At 44.3% G+C, this 26,348-nt stretch overlaps 1 protein-coding gene across 1 annotated transcript in view; it reads right to left on the reverse strand.

Annotated features, from left to right (window-relative positions):
* Nucleotides 1–26,348, reverse strand: part of HPSE (heparanase) — a 35,221-nt gene that overhangs the window by 6,827 nt on the left and 2,046 nt on the right. Inside the window, exons 2-9 of the mRNA XM_083458820.1 lie at nucleotides 20,526–20,671; nucleotides 17,913–18,047; nucleotides 13,507–13,677; nucleotides 12,178–12,349; nucleotides 6,740–6,787; nucleotides 5,436–5,529; nucleotides 5,203–5,309; nucleotides 2,219–2,333 (exon numbers count right to left, since the gene is read on the reverse strand). Coding sequence (XP_083314946.1) covers nucleotides 2,219–2,333; nucleotides 5,203–5,309; nucleotides 5,436–5,529; nucleotides 6,740–6,787; nucleotides 12,178–12,349; nucleotides 13,507–13,677; nucleotides 17,913–18,047; nucleotides 20,526–20,671 — 988 coding nt within the window. The remainder of the gene's footprint in view (nucleotides 1–2,218; nucleotides 2,334–5,202; nucleotides 5,310–5,435; nucleotides 5,530–6,739; nucleotides 6,788–12,177; nucleotides 12,350–13,506; nucleotides 13,678–17,912; nucleotides 18,048–20,525; nucleotides 20,672–26,348) is intronic.

A 26,348-nucleotide genomic window follows, 5' to 3' on the forward strand; every position in this document is an offset into this window, starting at 1 on the left:
AAGAAACATAACCAGCAAAGAGTTGGTGGATAAGCAGGAGCGAGATGGAATCAAAAACACAGAAGGCAATTCACCCTTATCCTTTTCCTCTTCCTATCATTTATTTTAAACTGCTTTGAAATTTGAATTAAATTGCCGTGACCTGACTGCCTCGAGAGCTTATGGTGAAAGGCAGTTAAGAAATTGAAAAAATAATAATGGTAATAATCAGTGGGATTTTTTATTTTATTTTTTTTTGAAGCAAAATAGGTGTCAGCATGAACCATGCCCACCCAACCCCGCCGTCGCTTCTTGCCACCCATCCACTCCCCCCCTCCCTCCCCTCCTTGCACCTTTCCTGCTTCCTCTGCTAAGGTATACGTACTGCAATCAACATAAGATAATATCACCAAGGCAACTATCTGTAAACAAACAATAAAAGGTAAAGGGACCCCTGAGCATTAGGTCCAGTCATGACCGACTCTGGGGTTGCGGCGCTCATCTCACTTTATTGGCCGAGGGAGCCGGCGTACAGCTTCCGGGTCATGTGGCCAGCATGACTAAGCCGCTTCTGGCGAACCAGAGCAGCGCATGGAAACGCCGTTTACCTTCCCGCCGGAGCGGTACCTATTTATCTACTTGCACTTTGATGTGCTTTCGAACTGCTAGGTTGGCAGGAGCTGGGACCGAGCAACAGGAGCTCACCCCGTCATGGGGATTCGAACCGCCGATCTTCTGATCGGCAAGTCCTAGACTCTGTGGTTTAACCCACAGCGCCACCCGCGTCCCTAAACAAACAATAAACGACCATAAAAATGGCAAAAGTCCCGTACTTTTCCGTGTATCAGACAGAGTCAACAACTCTGGGCCACCCCCCCCCCCAAAGAAGCTCAACAACTCTGGGCAATCTCCCCCCTTCTTCTTACTTTTGGAGTCCCCCAAAATAGGGGGCGTCTTATACATGAGGGCATGTTATACACGGAAATATACAGTAGTTTCTTTCCCAAATAGTTTTTATCTTAAACAACAGCAAACACAGTAAATAAAGAGTTTATTTGTAATAAATATATCAGTGGCTCAGTGCTCATTTCTTCTCTTTCCAAAATAGATTTTACGTTGGAACAACTGCAAATGCAGTAATGAAGAGTCTACTTGTGATAAACAGTGGTACCTCAGGTTAAGTACTTAATTCGTTCCGGAGGTCCGTTCTTAACCTGAAACTGTTCTTAACCTGAAGCACCACTTTAGCTAGTGGGGCCTCCTGCTGCTACTGTGCCGCCATCGCATGATTTCTGTTCTCATCCTGAAGCAAAGTTCTTAACCCGAGGTACTATTTCTGGGTTAGCGGAGTCTGCAGCGTATGTAACCTGAAACGTATGTAACCCGAGGTACCACTGTACCAGTGATTCAGTGCTCTGACGTTTCGTTGCTGAAGAGCTTAGTCATCGAGCTTTGTAGTAAATAATATACAAGTGAAGACCATATGTAAACAACTTAAAGCACAGAAAGAGGGAGGAGCATAGAAAGAGGACGATATCCTTCAGTTTGCTAAACCTCCTTGACGGATGCTTCTCCCGATGGAAAAATGCAGATGGGGACAGATATGTCCCTGCTTTAAGTCGTTTACATACTGTCTACACACTGTTACAAACGTATTTACTGTGTTTGCTATTGTTTAAGATAAAACCTATTTGGGAAAGAAGCTACTTTTGCCATTTTTATGGATGTATATCATTTGTTTACAGATACTTGCCTTGGGGATATTATCTTGTGTCGATTGCAGGAGTCATTGTATCCTCAACCTTTTCATTGTTTTATTCATTGTTCATTGTTGGTGATGACCTTTAAAGCCCTAAATAGCCTCGGTCCAGTATACCTGAAGGAGCGTCTCCACTCCAATCGTTCTGCCTGGACACTGAGGTCCAGCGCCGAGGGCCTCCTGGCGGTTCCCTCATTGCGAGAAGTGAGGTTACAGGGAACCAGACAGAGGGCCTTCTCAGTAGTGGCACCCACCCTGTGGAACACCCTCCCATCAGATGTCAAGGAAATAAACAACTATCTGACTTTTAGAAGACATCTGAAGGCAGCCCTGTTTAGGGAAGCTTTTAATGTTTAATAGGTTATTGTATTTTAATATTCTGTTGGAAGCCGCCCAGAGTGGCTGGGGAAACCCAGCCAGATGGGTGGGGAATAAATAATAAATTATTGTTATTATATTTATTATTAGAGGTATACGTACTGGCAAAGGTTCAAAGCTGGCGTTCACCAGATGATAGCTTCCTGCTCCAAACAAAACCTGTCTCATCACCACGTCAATGCCCAGTTTGGCAGACAGACCAAGTTTGTCCAGCCACCTGCGTAACAAAAGTAGGGGGGGGAGAGCAAAAAATAAAGAAAACTTCAATTCAAGCAACCTGAAAAGAATTGGGAGTGGCAACTAAAGAGGTGTGATGTTTTGTTCTACGTGCAAGGCAGAAACAAGAGCTGATGCAAACATAAGAAATGGTGCTTTTAAAAAAAACAAACATTCAATAGTTATAAGGTCAGAAAAGGCAGGTGTTCTTTCTGGCAGCATTGTAACCATGACCTTTAATAAGTAGTTGAGAGGAGCAGAGGGAACGCTGTAGAAAAGCATTCTCAGTTCTTGGCAGGGACATGAGAGGTCCTTAAATTGAAGTGCCTGTCCTTCAATACAGAATTTCACAGCAGTATGCAGACCCACAGATCCCAAATTCCCTTAGTGTGGCTTTTTTCCATAAGAGAAACAAAACAGATGATGAGATACAGTATCTAAGCAGACCAGCTTCTGTTACTGTCACCTTATGAAACTTTCTCAGTTGCACAGCAGTTCAACATGCTGCCATCATAGGTCCTGGGTAAAGGTAAAGGGACCCCTGACCATTAGTCCAGACTAATTAGACCATTAGTCGTGACCGACTCTGGGGTTGCGGTGCTCATCTCGCTTTATTGGCTGAGGGAGCAGACATACAGCTTACGGGTCATGTAGTCAGCATGACTAAGCCGCTTCTGGCGAACCAGAGCAGCGCACGGAAACGCCGTTTACCTTCCCGCCAGACTGGTACCTATTTATCTACTTGCACTTTGAGGTGCTTTCGAACTGCTAGGTTGGCAGGAGCAGGGACCGAGCAACGGGAGCTCACCCTGTCGCGGGGATTTGAACCACCAACCTTCTGATCAGCAAATCCTAGGCTCTGTGGTTTAACCCACAGCGCCACCCGCATCCCTGTCAGGTACTGGGTTGTTGTTGTTTAGTTGTGTCCGACTCTTCGTGACCCCATGAACCAGAGCACGCCAGGCACTCCTGTCTTCCGCTGCCTCCCGCAGTTTGGTCAGACTCATGTTTGTAGCTTCGAGGACACTGTCCAACCATCTCGTCCTCTGTCATCCCCTTCTCCTTGTGCCCTCAATCTTTCCCAACATCAGGGTTTTTCCAGGGAGTCTTCTCTTCTCATGAGGTGGCCAAAGTATTGGAGCCTCAGCTTCACGATCTGTCCTTCCAGTGAGCACTCAGGGCTGATTTCCTTCAGAATGGATAGGTTTGATCTTCTTGCAGTCCATGGGACTCTCAAGAGTCTCCTCCAGCACCATAATTCAAAAGCATCAAAGCTTGATTCCTCATACAGGAGGATAAATGGGCTCCACAATAGGGGGGGAGGATTTGGGTTTGGTCTTAAATAAAACGAGTCCTGGTATCTAATTCATCTCCTTTCTGATTTGCCATATGGCATGGTGAGTTCCTAGACACCACCAGATGTTGCCGGTCAATGCCAACATTAGGAAACCTCCAGAATGTCAGTGTTTCATGGGAGAGATTCAAGCAAATGCTAGGAAACTTGGGTGAAAAGAAACTGACTTTTTGTGGTTATGGAAGTGATTGGGAAATGCACGGAAACGGAGTGGGCAAGGGGAAGAACCATGTAAACAAATCTGGATGGATTCATGATGAACGCTCGTGGTTGTACAGTCAACAACCGACTGGCGCATAATTGTGCACATGCGCATGGCACCAGACCTGGAAAAGACCCTAAAACACCACTAAAGGGTGGAGCGGGGAAGGGGCAGAATGTTTTATGTGCTTCCCACTGATGTGTTGAGGGGTTGTGCAAGCAGATCAGGAAATAAGAGGAGTCTGCTGGCTTAGACCACTGGCTCATCTGGTCTAGCATTGTGTTCTCGCAGTGGCCAACCGGATGCCTCTGGGAAGCCTAAAAGCAGAACCTGGGCACAAGAGACCTCTTTCCTCCTGTGGTTTCCAGCAACTGGTACTCAGAAACATTACTGCAGAACATAGCCACCATAGCTACTAGACATGGATAGCTTTATGGGCATCAATGATCACAACAGCTTCTCCTGTTTGATCAAAGGAAGGGCTTCTAGGGCATTGGTAGAGAAATCCGCTCCACTTCCCAGTGGGGAGGAGTTGCGGTGGACCACGTGGCCACCCACTCCCCACTGGGGGATCCCGGTCATGTCAGAGCCCGGCCAGCCAATCCGCTGGCCGGGGGTGTGTGGCTGGGACTGTTTAAATCAGAGGTGCGAGCTAGAGGGCTTCCTCTTTGGCTCACTTCCTCAATCACCCACCTTCCCTCCCTATTTTGCAGGTTTAGGCACTGGCCTTGCTATGGACCTTGGTTGGTCACCATTGAGGGGCCTTGTAGGAATTTTTCCACGTGGCAAATTGGCACTGGCCATGTGGTTTTCGCCTACCTCGTGGCAATCGTCACAACTTTGTTAGGGTTGCGGTTAGGCATTGTTTGACCTTGTGATGGGGGAGGGGAGGTGTGGCCATCACCTGCCCCTCCAAGCTTAAGGGTATTCCGTTAAAGGAATCTGGGGGTGTTGATCTTGTCCAAAGCCCGGGTCGGGGGCTAGGGCCATGACACGATCCCAACGGGAACACCAGGGGGAGCTTGAGTTGGTCTGCATCAACAGGGCTCTCCCTTCCGGTGGTTTACCCTTACCGGACTTCCTGCGCATCAGGCAGGAGTCAGATATAGTCGTGTCCATTCAATGCCTAAGCCAATACAGCTCACATTCTGTAATCAATAAAGTTGTGGCCAAATTTGCCCAGTAACATAAACCTAATATCCGTGTCCTTGTGCGTGTTACAAGGGGGTGGCTATGGGGTCTTGACACGCAACAAGATCCTGGTATTCCACAGAAGGAAGTAGAGCTCGTAGGAACGTATATTATTTTACTTACATAAAGCCAGCGAGATACGTATTGGACAGCTGAGGAGCCCCCCCTCCATAGGCTGAACTAGTTTCTCCCAGCCAAACTTTCTTGCCTGGGACAGTGTCGTCAACAAGCTAGAGAATGTGAAATCAAAGCATATAAAGGTGAGTCAATTCAGAGACTTGAGCCTGGGAGGTTGGCAACTTTAAATTAGGAGGAATAGATGAGCTGTCCAGCCACCCACACAGACTCCCGATTACCTGGAGTTCTTCTTGTACGGCTGTAATGAAAGTGTCCAGCACATCAGGGCTCAGGAAATCCTCTCTGGTAGCAGTTCGGCCATTCAGATAATAGCTGCAAAATCGAGACATTTGACGTAATTTACACCGGCGCTGGAAAAGGCTCTTGTGTTGATACAAGAAGTCCTGCACAATTTGGGTGCATAAGTTCTATTAGAGATCACCCAGAAGAGAGCTGTTAGGTGTCCATTTTGTTACAGAAGCCCAAATGACCTCAACAAGAAGTCAGGCATTTAATGTCACGGTGCAACACTCTCCTAGCAGAGAAGTGACAGGCACCCTTGCTTTCTGACTTTCAAGCATCTGTCATGGATGCTTTAGCTGAGATTCCTGCATTGCAGAGGGGTTGCGATAGATGACCCGCAGGATCCCTTACAATTCTATGAGTCTATTCTATGATACATTCTTGAGTAGCCAGTCATTTCAATGATTGTTCTGTAGTGCTTTTAATGGTTTTTTATGTTTTAATACACTAGCCTGATATTTTGTGAGGGCAGCATATACAGTATTTTTCGCTCTATAGGACGCATTTTTCCCCTCCAAAAATGAAGCGGAAATGTGTGTGCGTCCTATGGGGCAAATGCAGGCTTTCGTTGAAGCCTAGAGAGCAAGAGGGGTCGGTGCGCACTGACCCCTCTCACTCTCCAGGCTTCAGGCAGCTATCCGCAAGTCTTTCGAGCCCGGCGGGAGTTCCCGCGGGGCTCTGAAGGCTTGCGGATAGCAGCCTGCAGCCCGGGGAGCGCAGCGCCAACTGCTGCTGCGCTCCCCAGGCTTCAGGCAGCTATCCGCAAGCCTTCTGAGCGCAGCAGGAGTTCCTGCTGCACTCGGAAGGCTTGCGGATAGCTGCCTGTTCTGGGGGCTGGGGTTGGGGGAATAATTTTTTTTCTTTATTCCCCCCCCCAAAAAACCCAAAAAACTAGGTGCGCCCTATGGTCCAGTGCACCCTATGGAGCGAAAAATACAGTACATACTTTTAGAAACAAACAAAAACAAAATGGTTTTCCTTCTGGTTTTCTTTATATTTTCTCCGCAGTTATCATCGACTTAATATTTCTCTGAACTAGGCGTATGCTAAGAAAAGCCCTGCTGGATCAGGCAAAGCATCCATTTTGTTCAGCATCTTGCTTTCAAAATGGCAGGACAGTTCCCCCAAAAAGACCTGAGCACAACAGCACTGTTCCCTCCCGCAGTTTCTGGTAAATGTTTTGACATATGCTGCCGTAATGCTTGGGTAACGAGTTGCTGAATATGAACTCAGTACTTACTGATGCCATGTGACAGAATCAATTACTTTTCCTCCTGATTTCAGGAAGCTGCAAAACAACAAGGGTTAAATTTACCACCTCCTCTGCTTTTCCTCAAATTCTAAGGGATCTACAAAACTGTGGGAACTGTAATCCAGTAATACAGACGTTGGACCATACAAATTTAGGAAGCTGCCTTAGAATGATTAGCTATACTCCGTATTATACTTTTTAGACATCCAGCTCAGTATTGGGTCTGTGGTTTTGCTGCTCTGCTCTACTGTAACCTTGTCCATTTTGTCTCAGAAACAACATTTTATCTAAACTGCAAAGAAAATTGCACCCTTCCCAGGCCTAGCGATCTCAATCAGCATTAAGGCAACAAATCACGGCTAAAGCCAACAATGGTTATTTGTTATGTTCTGAAGTGGGGCAGAATATTGCATTGTTGATCTATCAAGTCAAATGTGTTGAATGGCTTCTTTAAATGTAAAGGTTCATCATTGTTCCACTCCATGTGTATGTCTTTAAGGGGCCGGAGCAAGGGCCAGAGCAAACTAACGAGACCCAGCTTTACAGCTGTGAAACATAGCAGGTGCTGCTGAGTTGTATTTGATTAAGGTGTGTCAGCATTTGGGTAGAGTATATAAGGAGCAGCATCTAGCTCTCCCATTACCCTGGGGGATGGGTTGGTGGTTGGGTCATGTTTGTTTGTTAATATATTTAGTGTTAATGGAGTTTTTGTTTTTCTTATTAAAACCTTCTTTAAGTTATTTTTGAGTCCTTTCTTTTTAATGCATGATCTCCCCAGCAAGCTCTCTGCAGCGTTACTATACTGCAAAAAGCCAACAACTTTGGTTATGGGCCCAGCTGCTGAGTGGATGACTGCATATTTTTGGACTCTGAGAAAGGTTTAAAAACTCCTTCTCCTGTTAGCGTAGTTTTTGTGGGTCTGGAAGAGTTCCAGAATGGTTGACCGGGTTCCTGAAGCTGAGAAGGCTCTGGTCTTCCCACAGCTGACAGATGAGAACTATAGTTTATGGTCTTTTCGGATGGAGGCACTTTTGACCTCTAGAGAAGTATGGACCTATGTAACTGATGACCCTCCTGACCCTGTAACTAATGCTTGGTCGAAAGGAGATGCGAAAGCCAGGGCGATAATTAATTTGGCAGTCAGCGACCAGCAAGTAGTCTATATAAGAAATAAGAAAACTGCCAAAGAAATGTGGGACAGTCTTGCAGCAGTGCATGTTAGAAAAGAGTCAGCGTCTGCATTGACGTTTTTCAAGCAGTTGTACCAGACGAAGTTGCAGCCTGGTGGAGATTTGGCAGCACATTTGAGACGTCTGGAGGCAATACGCGGCGAGTTAATTCGAAGGGACATGGAGATACCTGATATTCAGTATGTTTTTATCATCCTTTGTTCCCTTAATGAGGACTTTGATGGTGTAGCTAGCCAGATATCTGCTGTTCCACCAGCACAATTAACTGTGGAAGGGGTAACGGCAAGATTAATGGGCGAGTTGGATAGAAGGGAGGCTTGTGCCATAAGCACTCCTGTTTCCAGAAAGAATGAGGAACGCCATATGCAAACCTGTGGTGATACAACTGCATTTAAAGCTGCAAAGGGTTGTTGGTTCTGCAATAAGCAAGGACATTTTGCAAGGGACTGCAGATCCAAAAGAAAGCAAAGTACTCCCAAGCCTGTTTCTGTTCGTCAGTCACGGTCGTCAGCCCAGCAGCCGGCATCGTATAGTAGAGACAGAAACGAGCCGCGAGCTTTTCACGCTCGGTCTAAAGATCGTAAAAGAATTAAAGGTGCCAAGTGGAAGTCTTTTGTTGTCGACTCAGGAGCATCGCAGCACGTCTGCAATGATCGAAGCTTGTTTATTTCTTTCGAAGAGGAAATTGGTAATGTACATTTAGCCAATTCACAAGTCTTGCAGTCACTTGGCAGGGGTACCGTTAAACTTGACTCTTTAAACATTACAATAGCGAACTGCATTTACTGCCCGTCAGTGGACAATTTATTGTCAGTAAGGTGCTTTGCCCGTCAAGGCATAACTGTGCGTTTCTTAAAGTCTATTTGTGAGTTTTTCGAGGGGAACAAACGTCTATTGTATGCCCGGGAATCTGATGGTTTATATAGACTGTATTTTCGCACCTACTCCCAATCGCATATAAATTGCAGAGCAGCACAGTCAAGCCAGGGGTTGAGGAATGTAAGGCCACATTCTGGGTGTATCCACGTGGCACACAGAATTCTGGGACACCTGAATTTTGCTGATGTAATTAAGACAGAGAATATTGTCAATGGCCTCAACTTAAAACCATGTAAATTCTATATGCAGTGTCTATCCTGTTGCAAGAATAAGATTAAGGTTGCACGCAAGGGCAGGTGCTCAGATAGGAAAGTAACTGAGCCATTTGAGCGTGTACATTGTGATTTAGTTGGGCCACTCCCACCCTCATTAGGAGGTTCGAAGTACTGGCTTACTCTGATAGACCAGTATAGTAGATATTGTTGGACTTATGCAATAGCTGAGAAGTCCCAAGCTTTTGAGAAGTACAAGGTTTTTTGCAACTGGGTAAAAACGCACTTTAACAAACCTATTAAGAATCTGTTTTCTGACTGGGGCGGGGAATTTGTTTCTGAGGATTTTGAGAAATTCCTGGAAGCGCAGGGGACTACTCATGAGTTATCTTGCCCCCGAAGTCCCTGGCAAAATGGGCTTGTTGAAGTTGTGCAGCGTGACTTGCAGGCAGGGGTTAAAACTTATCTGCATGATGCTAATCTGCCCAAAGTCTTTTGGGCTGAAGCGCTCAATGCCTTTTGTTATGTTAGAAATCGCAGTTATCATTCTGGTTTAGATGTCACCCCCTATGAGAAGCTGTTTAAAAAACGCCCTAATCTGAAATACCTACGCATTTGGGGTTCAGATGTAATTATGCATTATCCTGCTAAGCAGAAATTGGGTGAACGTAGTGTGCAGGGAAAATTAATGGGCTACCAGCAGGGGGCGTACAGAATTTACATACCAGCAACTGGCAAATTTCATATTACCAGAAGCATGATACAAACTGTAAATTGGAATGGGGTTGCTGTTTTCCAAGATACTGATGGTATAAATGATACTGAGGAAGAAGAGGAAGAAGCAGCAGCAGCAGGAGAAAATGGTGATTCTGAATTAATAGAAAAAGACAAAAAGCCTGTTGAATCTGATAATTTGTTTGATGATTTAAAGTCACAGGCACCCGAGGGGAGGTTAGATTCTCTTGAGTTTTCTGACCATGAGCTTAGCCTACAGGCACCTCTTCAGTCTGACAATGATGATTTACAACCTGAAACTAGTAGTTCACTTAGTCCCATTAAGTCTGAGGAGTCTGACTCTCCTTCCGGACTGAGATGTTCAGATAGAAAGAGGCAGAAGCCACAACGTTTTGCAGATGAACATTTTAATACTGTGTATGCCAATAAGGTGGTTTTTGAGCCAAAAAGCTACAGTGATGTTCAGAATTTACCTCTGCACCAAGCTGTAAATTGGTATAAAGCTATGAACTCTGAGATAGCTTCTTTAAAAGAGCATAACACTTGGTCTCTTGTACCACAAACCCCAGATATGAGACTTATTGATTCAAAATGGGTTTATAGAGTTAAAATGAATGACAAAAATGAAGTTGTAAGGTACAAGGCAAGACTAGTTGCTAAGGGTTTTCAACAAATTCCAGGCGAAGATTATGATTTGTGCTATTCACCAAGTGTAAAATATGAAACAGTTAAGCTTTTGTTAAAAGATGCATCACAACGTGGACATTCTGTTTATCACCTAGATATAAAAACCGCATATTTGTTTGCAGATTTAAAAGAACAAATTTTTATGCGTGTCCCTGAAGGCATAGATGCTGCTGAAGGTTTGGTATGCAAATTAAATAAATCCCTTTATGGTCTGCACCAAAGTGGAAGGAATTGGCACCAAACTTTAGCAAAAGAATTGCTAGATATTGGTTTTTCACAAGGAAAGGCAGACAATTGCGTGTTTATAAAGGAAAGGGCAAACTCTGTAACAAAAATATGTGTGTATGTAGATGACGTGTTAATTTCTACAAAAACTAAACAGGAATATGAACAGGTAGTTTCACAGTTACAGAAGAAATTTGATGTGGTGGAATTAGGCATAGCTAAAAATTACTTATCCATGCAAATTGAGAAAGGCAAAAATGGATCTTTTCTGGTTCATCAAACTGCAAAAATTGATGATCTAGTTGAAATGCTACGTTTAGAAAATGCAAATGGGAAGGAAACACCTATGGTGTGTGGTTTCACCTTTACAGATGAAGATAAGCCATTTCCTAACAAAACTTTGTATCGTTCTGCTATAGGCAAGCTAAATTTCATTCAAAGAATCTCAAGACCAGATATAACTTATGCTTTTCACTTTCTGGCAAAATTTGTGGAAAAGCCCACTACACAATGTTTCTCTGCTCTTAAGAGAGTGGTAATGTACCTTAAACATACCAAACATTATAGGCTGCAGTTTACATCAAGTATTGACAAAGGTTTTGAAATTTTCTGCGATGCATCTCATGCAGTAGAACAAAATAATTGCAGGGGTGTGTCTGGTATGGTGTTTTGTTATAACGGTTGTCCATTTGAATGGAAGTCCCAGACACAAACCATTATTTGTCTCTCCACAACAGAGAGTGAATTATGTGCATGCGTTCAGGCCACTCGTGATGTAGAATGGTATATGCAAGTATTTGCAGATCTACAGATGCAAGTAACACTACCAGTAAAAGTTTACCTTGATTCCCAGAGTGGACTTGCTATCCTGTGTTCAGAGACCAATACGCAGCGCACTAGAGTCTTAAGATTACGTTTAGAATTTGTAAAGAAACTAATTGCTGATGAAATGGTTGTATTTAAATATGTTCCAGGTGACAACCAAATTGCGGACATTTTTACTAAAGCACTTCCAAAGGTTACACATGAAAAACATGTACAAAGTATGCTTTATGTTTTTGTTCCACAATGATGAACCGCAGGGGAAATGTTGAATGGCTTCTTTAAATGTAAAGGTTCATCATTGTTCCACTCCATGTGTATGTCTTTAAGGGGCCGGAGCAAGGGCCAGAGCAAACTAACGAGACCCAGCTTTACAGCTGTGAAACATAGCAGGTGCTGCTGAGTTGTATTTGATTAAGGTGTGTCAGCATTTGGGTAGAGTATATAAGGAGCAGCATCTAGCTCTCCCATTACCCTGGGGGATGGGTTGGTGGTTGGGTCATGTTTGTTTGTTAATATATTTAGTGTTAATGGAGTTTTTGTTTTTCTTATTAAAACCTTCTTTAAGTTATTTTTGAGTCCTTTCTTTTTAATGCATGATCTCCCCAGCAAGCTCTCTGCAGCGTTACTATACTGCAAAAAGCCAACAAAATGATGCTGGTGATTTAATTTTTACCTCCTTAGCAACTTCTGAGTGTGCTTCCGAGGTTGACCTACATCAGGCCCATAGAGCTTGGCATTTCTGTAGCTGCTGTAGCTGTCCAACAGCTGACGTAGTTGTATGAAGTCCTGTCCTAGCTGGGAGCCATCGATATAAATGCCAGACTTCTTCCTGAAGCTGTTGGGCTCTGTAGAAAGCGTAAACATCCTTAGAGGGCTCTCAAAGCTGCGTGACTCATTCAGAATTTGCACAGCGGCAGTAATCAACCAGAAGTACAGAATGTTAAATATCAAACTTTACTATTCCAAAGGAACACTTGGAACTAAAGATACGTGGGACTCAGTTTTATCTAAGGGGTAAGGCTGTATCTCAGATTACCTGAGCATCTAAACTGTGATGGATTTTCCCCCTTTCTTTCACTGAATTGCTTTCCATTAAACCAGAGCTTTCCAAACTGTGTGTGGAGAGACATTAATGTGTCCTCCCAGGGCTAGAAACGGGTTAGTTTAACCTCCGGTTTGCTAATAAAACTGAATTACAGTGTCGCAAAATGATGCTGAGACCGTATAATAGTGGTTCTGAAAGACCTACATTGGCTCCCAGTACATTTCCGAGCACAATTCAAAGTGTTGGTGCTGATCTTTAAACCCCTAAAAGGCCTTGGTCCAGTATACCTGAAGGAGTGTCTTCACCCCATCGTTCTGCCCGGACACTGAGGTCCAGCTCCGAGGGCCTTCTGGCAGTTCCCTCACTACGAGAAGTGAAGCTATAGGGAACCGGGCAGAGGGCTTTCTCGGTAGTGGCACCCACACTGTGGAACACCCTCCCATCAGATGTCAAGGAAATAAACAACTATCTGACTTTTAGAAGACATCTGAAGGCAGCCCTGCTTAGGGAAGTTTTTAATGTTTGATGTTTTATCGCTTTTTTAATTAATATTCTGCTGGGAGCTGCCCAGAGTGGCTAGGGAAACCCAGCCAGATGAGTGGGGTATAAATAAATAGATGATGATGATTATTATGCATGTCTAAAAAGTGTATCACCAACATGAAATGTTTGGAAAGCTCTGCATTAAACATTTCAAAGCGATGTAACAATTTATTTTGTTGTTGCTGCTGTCTTCTGTCCTGAAGGCATCACTTCACAAAGCTGTGAGGGGTGCATAAAATCAAATCATTGTGTTAAAAAAATAATAAATAAATAAATCCTTGACATGGCATGTGATTTTGCAGGGCTGAATTTAGGGAGGAGGAGCTTATGGGTTTTCTTCCCTCTCCCCCTTTGCTCTCCCAATATGTATTTGCATACTGCCAACACAAGAGCACACTCAAATCTGAAACCTACCATTCCCAAGTTCCCAATCCATGTTGTAATTCTGGGATTCAGTATAATTCAAAATCAGCTGGGCGTTTGAGCTGTCCCACTGGTTGCCTCTCCTCAGCAAAGCGTTGAGTCCAAAGATCAGGTGCAGATTGGCGCAGCGTGCAAAGTCGTACAGAATATCCACTGTACTTCCTGTGAGCAGGTGGGAAAATAAGGACAAAGGGTCATGTTACGAGGAGGAAATCCCAGGAAAAAACTCCTCCCCACCGGAATCCTAGGTCAGAAAAATCATCTCACTGGAGAAGGTCCACCAGCGAAGATGAATCACAAAATCATAAAAATGTAGAGTTGGAAGGGACCTACAGTGGCTGCTTAAAATAAAAAAATAAAAAAATTGCACGAACCACAGTTATAGATTTTTCTTATCCTCTAGTTTGGCCCAAGTTTGCACAGTCTGAAACAGCATATAACAAATGTGTGGATATTGGGGTGGAAGCAGCAACTGCGAAGTTCGTTATATACAGTTGTGAAAAGAAGATTAATGCATAGGGTTACATGTTGTAAAGTTTAATTGCAGTCCAGAGTCCAGAAAAAAGCAGTTGTAATTTTCTGCTTGTTATTCTTTTTTCTCTTAAAAAAGAATATCTTTTGTTGCAGATTGGGGGAGACCCAGTTATTAATTAAATTAATAAATGGTAGGATTTCTGATTATGTGGAGTATTGAAGGGAAGATTGCAGGCCAATGGGAAAGCATAGGCTAAGCTTCCTTTTCAACCCAGGTCTTCTCCTGGAATTGAGGCGTTAACATGACAAAAGGTGTTGATTCCTGTAAGAGCAGGGTGGCCAACTATCAAGAGACTGCGATCTACTTTCAGAATTAAAAACTACCCCTTACATTTACAGAGCAAAATATCCTCTTGAATTACGTATATATCCAGCACATGGAACCTTACAAAAGGACAATGTGAGTGGCCTTTCCGTGCCCTTATCACAGCAAAAAGACTGATACTGATGAATTGGAAAAATAAAAATGCGGCTCCCTTCTACGATTGGATTGAAGACATACAAACTCACAACATATGAACAACTTGCGTACAAAAGGCAGACTTGCCATGGACAAATTCAATGATATTTGGAATCCGTTCTTACAAATACTGTAATAGGCTAAGATCTGGCGAAGCACAATAACAACTTTGTAAAATATACAGTTTTGGGTTCCCACACCCCTCCCTTTATTTTCCCTTCTACACAGGTTCTGTTTCTCGTTTTATTTCTCTCTCTCTTATTTACGTCTCACCATGTTTAGTACACATATATTTATGTACTTTTTGAATTGTCAATAAAGATGTTAAACAATAATTAAAAAGAAAGATTCAGGAGACACCTACCCCAAATGAGCTGGTGCTATACACAAAGCTCCACAAGAAGAGTGCCACAAGAAGGTTTCAAAGAGCAGCTATTTTGTGCTCAATAAACAGGTTCTCTGGAAGCCTCCAGATCCAGTTTTTTCCTTACACTCAACAGCTACTCATTGTCTTAGCTCTGTTCTTGCAGTTTTAGTACCATCGTCGACTTGCATACATAGATGGTGCCTCTTTTCCTCTCCATTAGGAGAGGGGCAAGAACCAGAGTACCCGCCATTGCTGCAGGAGGGTATTCAGCAAGGGAGGACATGACAAGGAGGCCCTTTGGGGGGGCCACTAGGGGGCGCATTGGAAGATGGCTGACAATAACATCTCTCCGACCCACACGAGGTAATTTGGAGGCTATGATGGGGGTAATTAGCCTCCTTAACCCCCCCAGGACTGGGGGGGATGGCCCTTGCCTGCTGTGCCCCATACCACCCCCGAATTTGTGGGGGTGGGGGCACTAGGCACAAAGCCCTCCTGTGGGATTTCGGCACTCCTGAACCCGTCCCTGATTCGCGCCACTAGATGCAGAACTTCAAAGGAAACAATTTGGATGAAAGGAATGCACATATTTCAAGAGAGAAGGGGGAGTAAAGACGGCTAACAGAAGAGATCTCTGACAAAACAAGATAAGAATAAAACATGAGAAGATACGCCAAGACAAGGTACGGCAAATGACTGATGGGGGAGGGGGAAAAAACCTCTTCCTTCTTTCCCTATGTGATTAAACAAGAATCCCCTCCTCTCATGAGTCAGAAATGTTGTTTTAAGGACTTAAGCTGTCGATTTAAGGCTGTGTGGAGATAAACTTTCGAACCAAAGCACGTTTTAAGAAGAGCGTGGAATGTGTAAGAGCTTTGGAATGACGCAGTTAAAAATGCCGTCGCCATATTGGGAAGTTCTGTCGGAGGTCTTGAGTCTGGGAGGAGAAAGAGAGAAATAGAGTTGTTTATATATTGTGGGTTAAACTCCTCAGTGGGACTTAAGAGCGACAGTTTTACGAGACTATGATGGAAAGAGTGATGTTATCTATGAAGGAGACGATATATGGAAACCATCTCGATTTGAGGATTGGAAGAACGGAAAATTCACACAGGACTATTATTACTATTGGTGTTTATCGGCTTAAGGAGACTATCAGAAGAGATCATAAAGAAAAACGAGAAAATATATGAACAAGATGTGATGTGGAAACAGCAAGATAAGATGGGATAGAACTATGAACTTTGTTTGGACTGATTTGGACTGATTGGGACATTAACACAGCAGCAAGAAGATGATCAGAATCCCCCTTCGGATCTTGAAATATGGGTCCCCCCAACAAAATTTAAAATTCGGCTTTGTAATTCGGAATTTATGTGATATGATTTAATTTGATGTGATTGGCCAGTTAATAAAAATTATTTTAAAAAAAAAAAAAGACAAGGAGGCCCTTTGGAGCAGCAGTTATGCCAGGAGTCACATGTACTCCTCTTGCCTATTGGTTTGCTTATCCCTAAAGGTAAAGGTGGGGTGGGTGGTGCTGTGGTCTAAACCAGTGTTTTTCAACCACTGTTCCGCGGCACACTAGTGTGCCGCGAGATGTTGCCTGGTGTGCCGCGGCGAGGAGAGGCCGCCCAGCGCGGGGCTCTCGCCGTCTGCCTGCCTGGCTGCCTGCAAGCTCGGCAGGCAGTGCCTCCATCCGCAGCGCCCGCCTCGCGGCTCTCATCTGTTTAACCTTGAAGTCCCCCCCGGCGCGCTCTCCTTCCTCGGCGCTCCAAGCGGCGCTCCGGCTCCGGGGGGCGGAGGAAGAAGCTCCCGGGCTCCGGCGTGTCCTCCCGGGCGAGCGCCACTCGAGAGCCGCGAGGCGGGCGCTGCGGACGGAGGCGCTGCCCGTCGAGCTCGCAGGCAGCCAGGCAGGCAGACGGCGAGAGCCCCGCGCTGGGCGGCCTCTCCGGGGAGCGAGAGGCGCCGAGGAAGGAGAGCGCGCCGGGGGGGGGGGGGACTTCAAGGTTAAACAGATGGACGTTGTGACCACAATCAGTTTGAATCCCTCTTTTTTTCCTAAGAAAATAAACATTTTACTGTTTTTAGGTATTCTCGTCTTATACCCATTCATGCAGTCCAGTGTGTTTAAAGAATAATTGGGTAAACAGGGTGGGAGCAAGGCACCCCTTTGGAATTATCCTGTGAGAGGATGTTATTTTAAAGCACCTGTGTGCCAATTTGGGATGTCTGTAGAGTTTATTTTTCCACATTATAAAAATATGATACTCTCTCTTCTCAAAGGCAGATGTAATATTTTTAACAAATATTGTCATGAGTAAAAATAAGCCTAAGGTTTTTTTTAAAAAAAGTCAAATTTTCGCCCACTAGGCGGGCGCCGGACTGTGTCCACCCTATTTCCCATCCGTCCTGGGTGGGGATCAGATCGGATGGGATCGGATGAGAGCGGACAGGCAGTCTGCTCTCATCCGATTCCCCATAGAGAGCAGCGGGGCTCCGACATCTCCCTCTCCGCACACAGTGGTGGTGTGCCCCGTGATTTTTTTCATGAAACAAGTGTGCCTTTGCCCAAAAAAGGTTGAAAAACACTGGTCTAAACCACTGAGCCTAGGGCTTGCCGATCAGAAGGTCAGCGGTTCAAATCCCCACGATGGGGTGAGCTCCCGTTGCTCGGTCCCTGCTCCTGCCAACCTAGGAGTTCAAAAGCACGTCAAAGTGCAAGTAGATAAATAGGTACCGCTCTGGCGGGAAAGTAAATGGCGTTTCCGTGCGCTGCTCTGGATCGCCAGAAGCGGCTTAGTCATGCTGGCCACATGACCCGGAAGTTGTACTCCGACTCCCTTGGCCAATAAAGCGAGATCAGTGCCGCAACTCCAGAGTCATCCATGACTGGACCTAACGGTCAGGGGTCCCTTTACCTTTAAATGTAAAGGTAATTAGCAGAGCTCATTAAGTTTCCAGACCCCATCATTTTCAGCAAACAGCGAAGAGAGAGACCTTCCAATTAGCGCGTGGTGATTGCAGGCGTCTTACGCGTAATGGTTGTGTTTCGGGGCCTCTTCCTGGATTCTTCCCAGAGGATGACCATTTCCTGGAAAGGCCACTGAGACTGCAGTTGCTCTATGACGTCCATAGGCGTGGATCTGAATCCACAGACATCTGCAGCATCTGTGGCAGCAGAGAGAAGGAGAGAGAGAGAAAAGAGAACACACAACAGTGATCGGTGTTTCAGGGCGATAATCTCACCAGCAGGAACAGGGAACCTTTTGAAGTCCCTTATGAGGAACCTCCCAGACACCCCAGAGCTTGGTGTTGAAAACACCAAGGTCACAGGTTCGATCCCTGTATGGCCCACTTGCATATTCCTGTATTGCAGGAGGCTGGAATAATGACCCTCAGGGTCCCTCCCAACTTTAATAATAACAATAATAATAATAACAACAACAAAATAATACTAATTATTATTATTATCATTTATTATTATTTATACCCCTCCCATCTGGCTGGGTTTCCCCAGCCATTTTGGGCGGCTTCCAATAGAATATTAAAATACAATAGTCTATTAAACATTAAAAGCTTCCCTAAAGAAATATATAATAATAAGAGTACGTTCATTTGTAAAAAAGGAATATACAACAGGATAGACAGGAAGTCTAGTGTGTTGGTATGTATATGATTTGGGGGGGATTGTTTTTGTTTTTTCTCTTTGTTCTTTCTTTTGTTTGTTTCATTTCCTTTCTAAGTATATAAAATTTGTATATAATTTTTGCATACATGTTGGAAATTATATTATAGTAAGTCCTGTAATGTAATATGACATTTACCAATGAAATAAAAGAATGTTAGCAAATAAATAAAATGCAAATTCTATTTTTTTAAAAAAAATAAACATTGAAAGCTTTCCTAAACAGGGCTGCCTTCAGATGTCTTCTAAAAGTCTGGTAGTTGTTTTTCTCTTTAATATCTTGTGGGTGTTTATTATTTATTTACAGTTGTACGAAATGCAATCGAGTATTGGAACGCTGCAATAATGTCAAAAAAAATGCAATTTAAAAAAATCGATAGATCCATCGACTAAAATCTGACTCTAAACTCATCAAAACTTCTTTCAGTTCGCAGTCCTATCCAATATGGATTTTCCCGAATTCTTCGGGGCAAGACCATCCCCTAGCAAAGAGTATCAGTTGCCTGATAGTCTTGGAAAAAACCAGCAGCGCAGTCAAGGATTGTGTTAATTTTGCTTTATCTCATGTGCAGAGTGCCTGGGGGAGGCCCTTGCAAAAGACGCCAAGAAGCCCTGTGTAAGAATACAGCCTTGTCAGCAGCTCCCAGTGCCTGAAACTGGATGAAATTGACATTTACAGTTAGTATAATAGGACTGCTGACACCCGTCTATGAAAAGCCTGTGCAGAAGTTCTAGAACAGATAATATTTTTTCCCCCACTTGGCCTCACAGATTGATAGCAACCATTAATGCCACTAACAGAGGGATCCTGGCTTTTGTTGTTTCAGCCAACTCAGGAGAGAGCAGGTTTTCCTGTGCTCAGTTTTCCTTGCGGAAAAGCTGCCTCCCTAATTTCCTAAAGCGAAAGGTGCCGGGTGTCAGGGTAACCTGAAAGCCAAGGCAGGCCTGAGGAGCCTATATCTGAGTCAGACAAATGGTCTCTCTAGTTCAGTGTTGTCGACTCTGACTGGCAACAGCTCTCCAGGGTTTTAGGTACTGTTAACGGAGAAATCTGAGGACTCCCTTGGACAAAAAACAAGGACACCAGCCAGGAATACCAGAGCAAAACAGCAGCCAGTAGGCTTGGTCTTTATTGAAGACTGTCGCAACAGGACTCCCACCTGCCGCCAGGTGAAAGAAGATGGAAGCCCCGAACAAAAGAGAACCCAGAAGGTTGACGGTTCAAATCCCCGCAATGGGGTGAGCTCCCGTTGCTGGGTCCCAGCTCCTGCCAACCTAGCAGTTCGAAAGCACCTCAAAGTGCAAGTAGATAAATCCAGGTCCAGTCGTGGTCGACTCTGGGGTTGCGGCGCTCATCTCGCTTTATTGGCCGAGGGAGCCGGCATACAGCTTCCGGGTCATGTGGCCAGCATGACTAAGCCGCTTCTGGCGAACCAGAGCACTGCACGGAAACGCCATTTACCTTCCCGCCGGAGCGGTACCTATTTATCTACTTGCACTTTGACGTGCTTTCAAACTGCTAGGTTGGCAGGAGCAGGGGCCGAGCAACGGGAGCTCACCCCGTCGCAGGGATTCGAACCGCTGACCTTCTGATCAGCAAGTCCTAGGCTCTGTGGTTTAACCCACAGCGCCACCCATGTCCCAACCCCGCAACCTATACATACATTTTGATACCTACAGGTATCTACATTTTGATACCTTCCTCTTGTGTAGAGGCAATACCATTGAGACTGCATAATGATCCACACTTGAAAAATGAATCTGCTTTTTGCATAGAGGATGGTGTCAACTAGTTTTTATGCTGAATATTCTTCATAATCTATCACTCTTTCATCTCTGAAAATCAAAGGCATTCATAATTGCTTTTGCCACCCAATGCCCATCTACTCTGACTCTGTGTTTGGTGAGACTTGCTCATGTGTAAGTGTGCTGCAGCTTGCAACCTTTTGGCTCCAACCTACCTTGTTTAGCCAGCAAATTCTGACAAACCTCTTCCTCTGCCGTTGGTTTCTCTTCAGGATCAAAGATCAAGAAGTCTGTCTTGGTGCCGCCAAATCTCACGAAGCCAGGAGACAAACCTCGCGCCAATGTGCGCAGTTTCGTAGAGCTGGAAAAGTGAGAATGCGGAGAAATTAAAAGGAAACACCTTTTCATTCTGTTGGCTTTGATTTGTCATCATCCATTCAGCTCATTCAGTTCATATCAGGCGCTTCTAGACTGTGGCAATTTTGGGTGGGGTTCAATCACAACTTGGTAAATTAAGGCAGTGCAATTCAAGCTGATTTGGAGCTTTCGTGAAATGAACCTGCTTCCCCAAACAATTAGAGTTTTTGTGATAAGGAAAGCAATGGAAAAGCAAGCTGGAAAGTGTAGGATAACACCAAGTTTGACACAACATCATCTAACCTCCCCAGAAACAAATCAGAATAAATGCTCAATAAACAGGCCAACCAGAGGTGCCCTTATTCTCTGCTCAGTAGTTCCAGAAACTATGTGTGGTACCCAAGTATCAGCCTACCGCTCCACAGTCTTGGTGCTGCATGTGTAGAATTCAGCTGGGAGTAAGATGGGGACAAAACTGGAATGAGCTGTTTGCCATTAGCTCTGGCGCCATCTGCTGGTGGCCTCCCCACCTTCTGCCCTATCAGTCGCCTATGGGACCAGTTTCCTCTGTGTGTTAGAGAGCTGGGAGGGAAGATACGCCTGGAGATCCAGTCTTAGATCTCCCACATTGTGTGTGGTTTGGTGATGAGCAATCTCCTCCGGTCTGAAGTGTTTAATTGAACACGGCTGTTGGAACAGAAAGCGAAGAGAACCACTAGGAGGATTTCCTTTGCCAAGCCTGACACAGCAGTGGCCTGTGACTCATCATGTGTTCAACTTTCTTTCTCTTTTGCCTACATGCAATATTTGTAACTCTAAATATAAAGACGGCATACAGAAATCTTAAGAGTTTCAAAGCTTGCGCCAGCAATTTGAGCATCACATGAAAGGCTCTCTTCAAAGCAAACTTCTTGTGTCTGTTTAAGAAAGGAAGAGCAGCAAAATGCAGACAAAGTTTCAAGCTCTCCTGCCTGCTATATTTACTGACAATATACCACTATGGGTTTGATGTCTTTTAAGCATCCCTGCTAAAGATATTTCCTCTCCCCAGGGCTTAATCTGGATCAGGATTCAGCAGAATTCAGCTCCAGAATCTGTTTCTATCACCAGCGTCCAGAGTATCTGAAATAATAACAAGAAGCAATGCCTCTGGGCATGTGTGGAGTGCATTTCCATTCGCTGCCAGGTAACTGCAGCCTGGTCTACTCACTCGGGATTAAGAACCATGGAGCTAGGCCATTTATTTGAACTATATTAGAGATTCTCTAATACTTTGTCATATGGTAAAACTGTTACTGGACTGGAGTAGATTAGTGGTGGTGGTGGAGCACAGCTGTCAACTTTTCCCTTTTCTTGTGGGGAATCTTATTCGGAATAAGGGAATTTCCCTTAAAAAAAAGGAAAACGTTGACAGCTATGGCATCAGGTGAGATCTCTCCTGATCCCTACGTGATAGGAATTTTGAGGTCTTAGATATATGTTAAATGTTCATAAGTGTACCAACCAAGCATGTACATAGACCAGCACAGGAAGACCAACCTGAAACCATTTTTGATTCCCAAACTGACCAAATGTTTTCACTGCAAGGTCAAAGGAAAATGGAAAAGCCTCCCCACTGTCTTTTCCTTCACAAATCCTGTCTTAAGATATGAACAGGGTGTGAGGCTGTGACCTGGACTCAGGAACTAAGTCTTTATCATTACAAAAGACTGGCCAGGCTCCCCAGGCAATCCAATCAAGTGACCATTAAACAGGTAACCTGTCAGATGAGATAAACAAGTCACTCAGATTTCTGCTGTAGACCGCCTTTTCTGTGATGTAGGTATGATATATCTGGGGTGGGGGTGGTCTTGAGCTACAACCCCTTCTGTGATGTATGTATGATGTTTGGAGGGGTGGTCTTGAGCTCCAGGGCAGGGAATTTAAAATGTCTATATAAGGCATTGCGCGCCATTGTTCTGGGTTCCTCCTCCCTCCTGCGTGTGGTGAGTGAGGACCCTGTTGCAACAGATCAATAAAGATGAGGCTTACTAGCTGCTTTGCTTCTCAATATTCTCTGGTTGGCCTCTGTTAATTTCTCCTACGAATAGGGAACCTACATAAAGGACTCTATATGGGCTCTTGGATACCCCATAAAGGAAAAAGGGCAGATTTTGTTTATGACACCTACACACAGAAAAAATAGCATATCAAGGACAAAGTTTTGCAAGAACCCTTTTTCTAGTTTTCCCTGTTATTTGGATGTTTGAATATTATGCTGAAAATGAATGAAATGCAGCTAAAATATTATGTTCGTTTTTCACATGGTCTAGTCCTTCCCCTGCCCACCCCACTAATATTCTTAAGAGGGTCTCTTTTCCAGTCTTCAGAGAGCAGCTGGAAGTGGGGAGGCAGAAAAAGGGCCTCTTTTCCTTCCACTCTGCAGTTTTGATCTGAAATTTTCAGCGTAGTACTGCGCCCAGAGCTCAGAAACTGCTCTCACTAATGAAATTCCCTGTCACAAAATGCGCCCAGAACAGTGGGAGTTTCAAACGCTGCTTGTAACGTTATAAATGAAAAATATGTATTTTCTTTCTTTTGTGGGATCAAGCACAAGGCATCAGATATGCGCCTCTCATCAGCTAAATGGCAAATATGCAGCAGCTCAGCAGCCACCAACAACTTCCTGGTTGGAGCTGATAAAATACCAGAGTTAAATAAAGGACTCGCTTGATACAAGCGATAACAAGTTTGTTTCTTACTCCACTTTTCTTCTGCTTTTGAGAGCCAAGGTTCAAAGGGCACCCAGCGAAAGAACATGGAAATGAAAATTATTTCCATTGTACACGAAGAAATGCTAGGAGGCTGTGTAAAATTGAGGAACAAAGATATAAGGAGTGTGCAGATTCATTACATAATATGAAATACAGTTTGACATCTTTGGCATGTTTCTAGACCTCAGGATAGTAAATGGGAGCATAATAATCTGTAGCCGATGTTACAGAAAGGGGTGATCCCCAGAGTCAATACTCAGAGTAGACCCAATAAAATCAAGGAGTTCAAGTTAGCCAAGTCCATTGATTGCAATGGGTATACTCTGGGTATTGACTCAGTTGGGTAGAACACAATACACGGATATTAGTGATTCTGCCAAAGTGGAAATAACAGAACTTGGCATATGAATTCTCACAGTATTGAGCTGTATTCTGAGCTGAGATCCCGAAATTTGTACTCTGTAATTAAACTGGAGACATGTTAGCATATATGCCAGTTTTGTTCCTGTGTGGTTGGCTTTCATCAGGCTATGCTTCCAAAGCCAGTAGCCACTGTTAGCACATGCTCAGAAGCTAATCGTTTTAACTCCTTCCTTTTGAATGGGAAAAAACCTACCTTTATTTACTTTCCAGAAGGGGAGCTGTGTTAAATCTCTTGCAGCAAAAACTAATTATTATTATTATTATTATTATTATTATTATTATTATTATTATTTATACCCCGCCCATCTGGCTGGGTTTCCTCAGCCACTCTGGGCGGCTCCCAACAGAACATTAAAAACACAATAAAAGATCAAACATTAAAAACTTCCCTAAACAGGGCTGCCTTCAAATGTCATCTAAAACTCAGATAGTTGTTTATTTCCTTGACATCTGATGGGAGGGCGTTCCACAAGGCGGGTGCCACTGCCATTTCCCCATCACATCATCAACTGCAAAAATCCAGTTATAATGTTTCTAAGTGCATTTTTTTGTGCTAGAGTGACAGAGTGCTTGAATCTACTTCAGTTGTGCAAACCTAAATTCGCAGCATGTGTTCTTGAATCCCTCCTGCAAAAGAGTAACTGTCTGGAGGCACCCAGACAGATGCCACAACCTTCTTCTAAATGTGCTTGAAATGTTAAAATTGGAATGTTTTTGGAGAACAATACCTGGGTTCCTGTTGGAGAATCAATTGGCTTGGAAACGCCATGTCTTATCTGTGTTCAGCTAGCACAGCAGTGATCTGTCCAGCGTGGCACAGTGGTTAAAATGTCTGACATTTGAGACATAGGATGAAATCCCCATTCAGCAACAAAGCTCAGTGGGAGACCCTGGGCCAGCCGGTATCTCTCAGTCTAACCTACCCCACAGGGTTCTTGAGAGGAAAACCATGTACACTATAACCTGAGTTCCATGAAGAAAAGCCAGGATAAAAAAATAAAACAGAGTAAATAAATATCTGTGCTACCTCTGGCTCTTGTGAATCCTGCGGCCAGGAAATTTCTCTGGTGGTTACCAGGAATGTTTCTTTAAAAATAAAAACCATGGCTTATTTGGCTTTGCATGTATGAAAACCTCCTATCCTGAACTGCTCATGGCTTGAAACTCTGCTCTGGGAAATACAGTAGGGTTGCCATACCTAAATTTCCCGGACATAGCCAGGATTTGGCCATCGGAAACAGTGTCCAGGCAGAAATCGCTTTAATGTCCGGGGAAATCTGGGTGCATGGCAACCCATGTCTTAAGTGTAAAATTTGGTGATTTTTTTTTTTAAGTGAAAAAATATTTTCACTTTTTGGAATATGGCAACCCTAGAATACTCTGCTCCAACCACCCCTTTACAAGACCCAAATTGCACTATATGAATTAACGTGCAAAAAGTATTGCAAGTCAACTGAGGACTCTTCCTTTCGAGAGAAAAAAGAGCATGTGATCTTCCTTTTGAGCCTCCGACAATTTGGCACTCTGCAAGCCAATGGTGACATTGCCAACACAAATCAGAGGCGGTTGAGCAAGTGGCCAGGCAGCTCCAAAATCTACACAGTGATTTTAGCTGCTCCAAGGCTAATTAGAGGAAGGTACGCAGGTGGCGCTGTGGATTAAACTACAGAGCCTAGGACTTGCCAATCAGAAGGTTGGCTGTTTGAATCCCCACAACAGGGTGAGCTCCCCTTGCTCGGTCCCTGCTTCTGCCAACCTAGCAGTTCAAAAGCACGTCAAAGTGCAAGTAGATAAATAGGTACCACTCCGGCGGGAAGGTAAACGGTGTTACCGTGCGCTGCTCTGGTTCGCCAGAAGCGGCTTAGTCATGCTGGCCACATGACCTGGAAGCTGTACGCCGGCTCCCTTGGCCAATAAAGCGAGATGAGTGCCACAACCCCAGAGTCAGCCACGACTGGACCTAATGGTCAGGGGTCCCTTTACCTTTACCTTATATATGCTGCACTTAACAAAAGAACAACACATGTCTCGATGCATTTTAAAACTGCTGGAATGCAGCTACGTGTAGCAGAAAGAGATGTCAGCTATCTCAGCAGCAAGGGGAAACCGGATTCTCCCGGCATATCTCACCAGCCAAAGCACCCGGAGCGAACCACAGGAAATGTCAAAGCGAAAATGGTCAGATAATTAAGAGTGCATTTGCACTCCTTAATCCCAAGGATGCCAACTCATTTATCCTTGCCACCCTACAGCCAGGCAGTAAAGTGGCAACCAGGAAAGGGGGAAAGTGTCACAGGGTGAGTCTTATAAAGAAAAAAATGTGCCTATAAAAAGGCCATGGAAGGCAGGGATCACATGGGCATGGTAGAATCCTAGAGTTGGAAGAGATCCTGAGGGTCATCTAGTCCAAACCCCTGCAATGCAGTTTGATAGGAATTTTGAGGTCTTAGATATATGTTAAATGTTCATAAGTGTACCAACCAAGCACGTACATAGATCAGCACA

Source organism: Podarcis liolepis, assembly GCF_965112155.1.
Source record: "Podarcis liolepis genome assembly, chromosome: 9".
Lineage (NCBI taxonomy): Eukaryota > Metazoa > Chordata > Lepidosauria > Squamata > Lacertidae > Podarcis > Podarcis liolepis.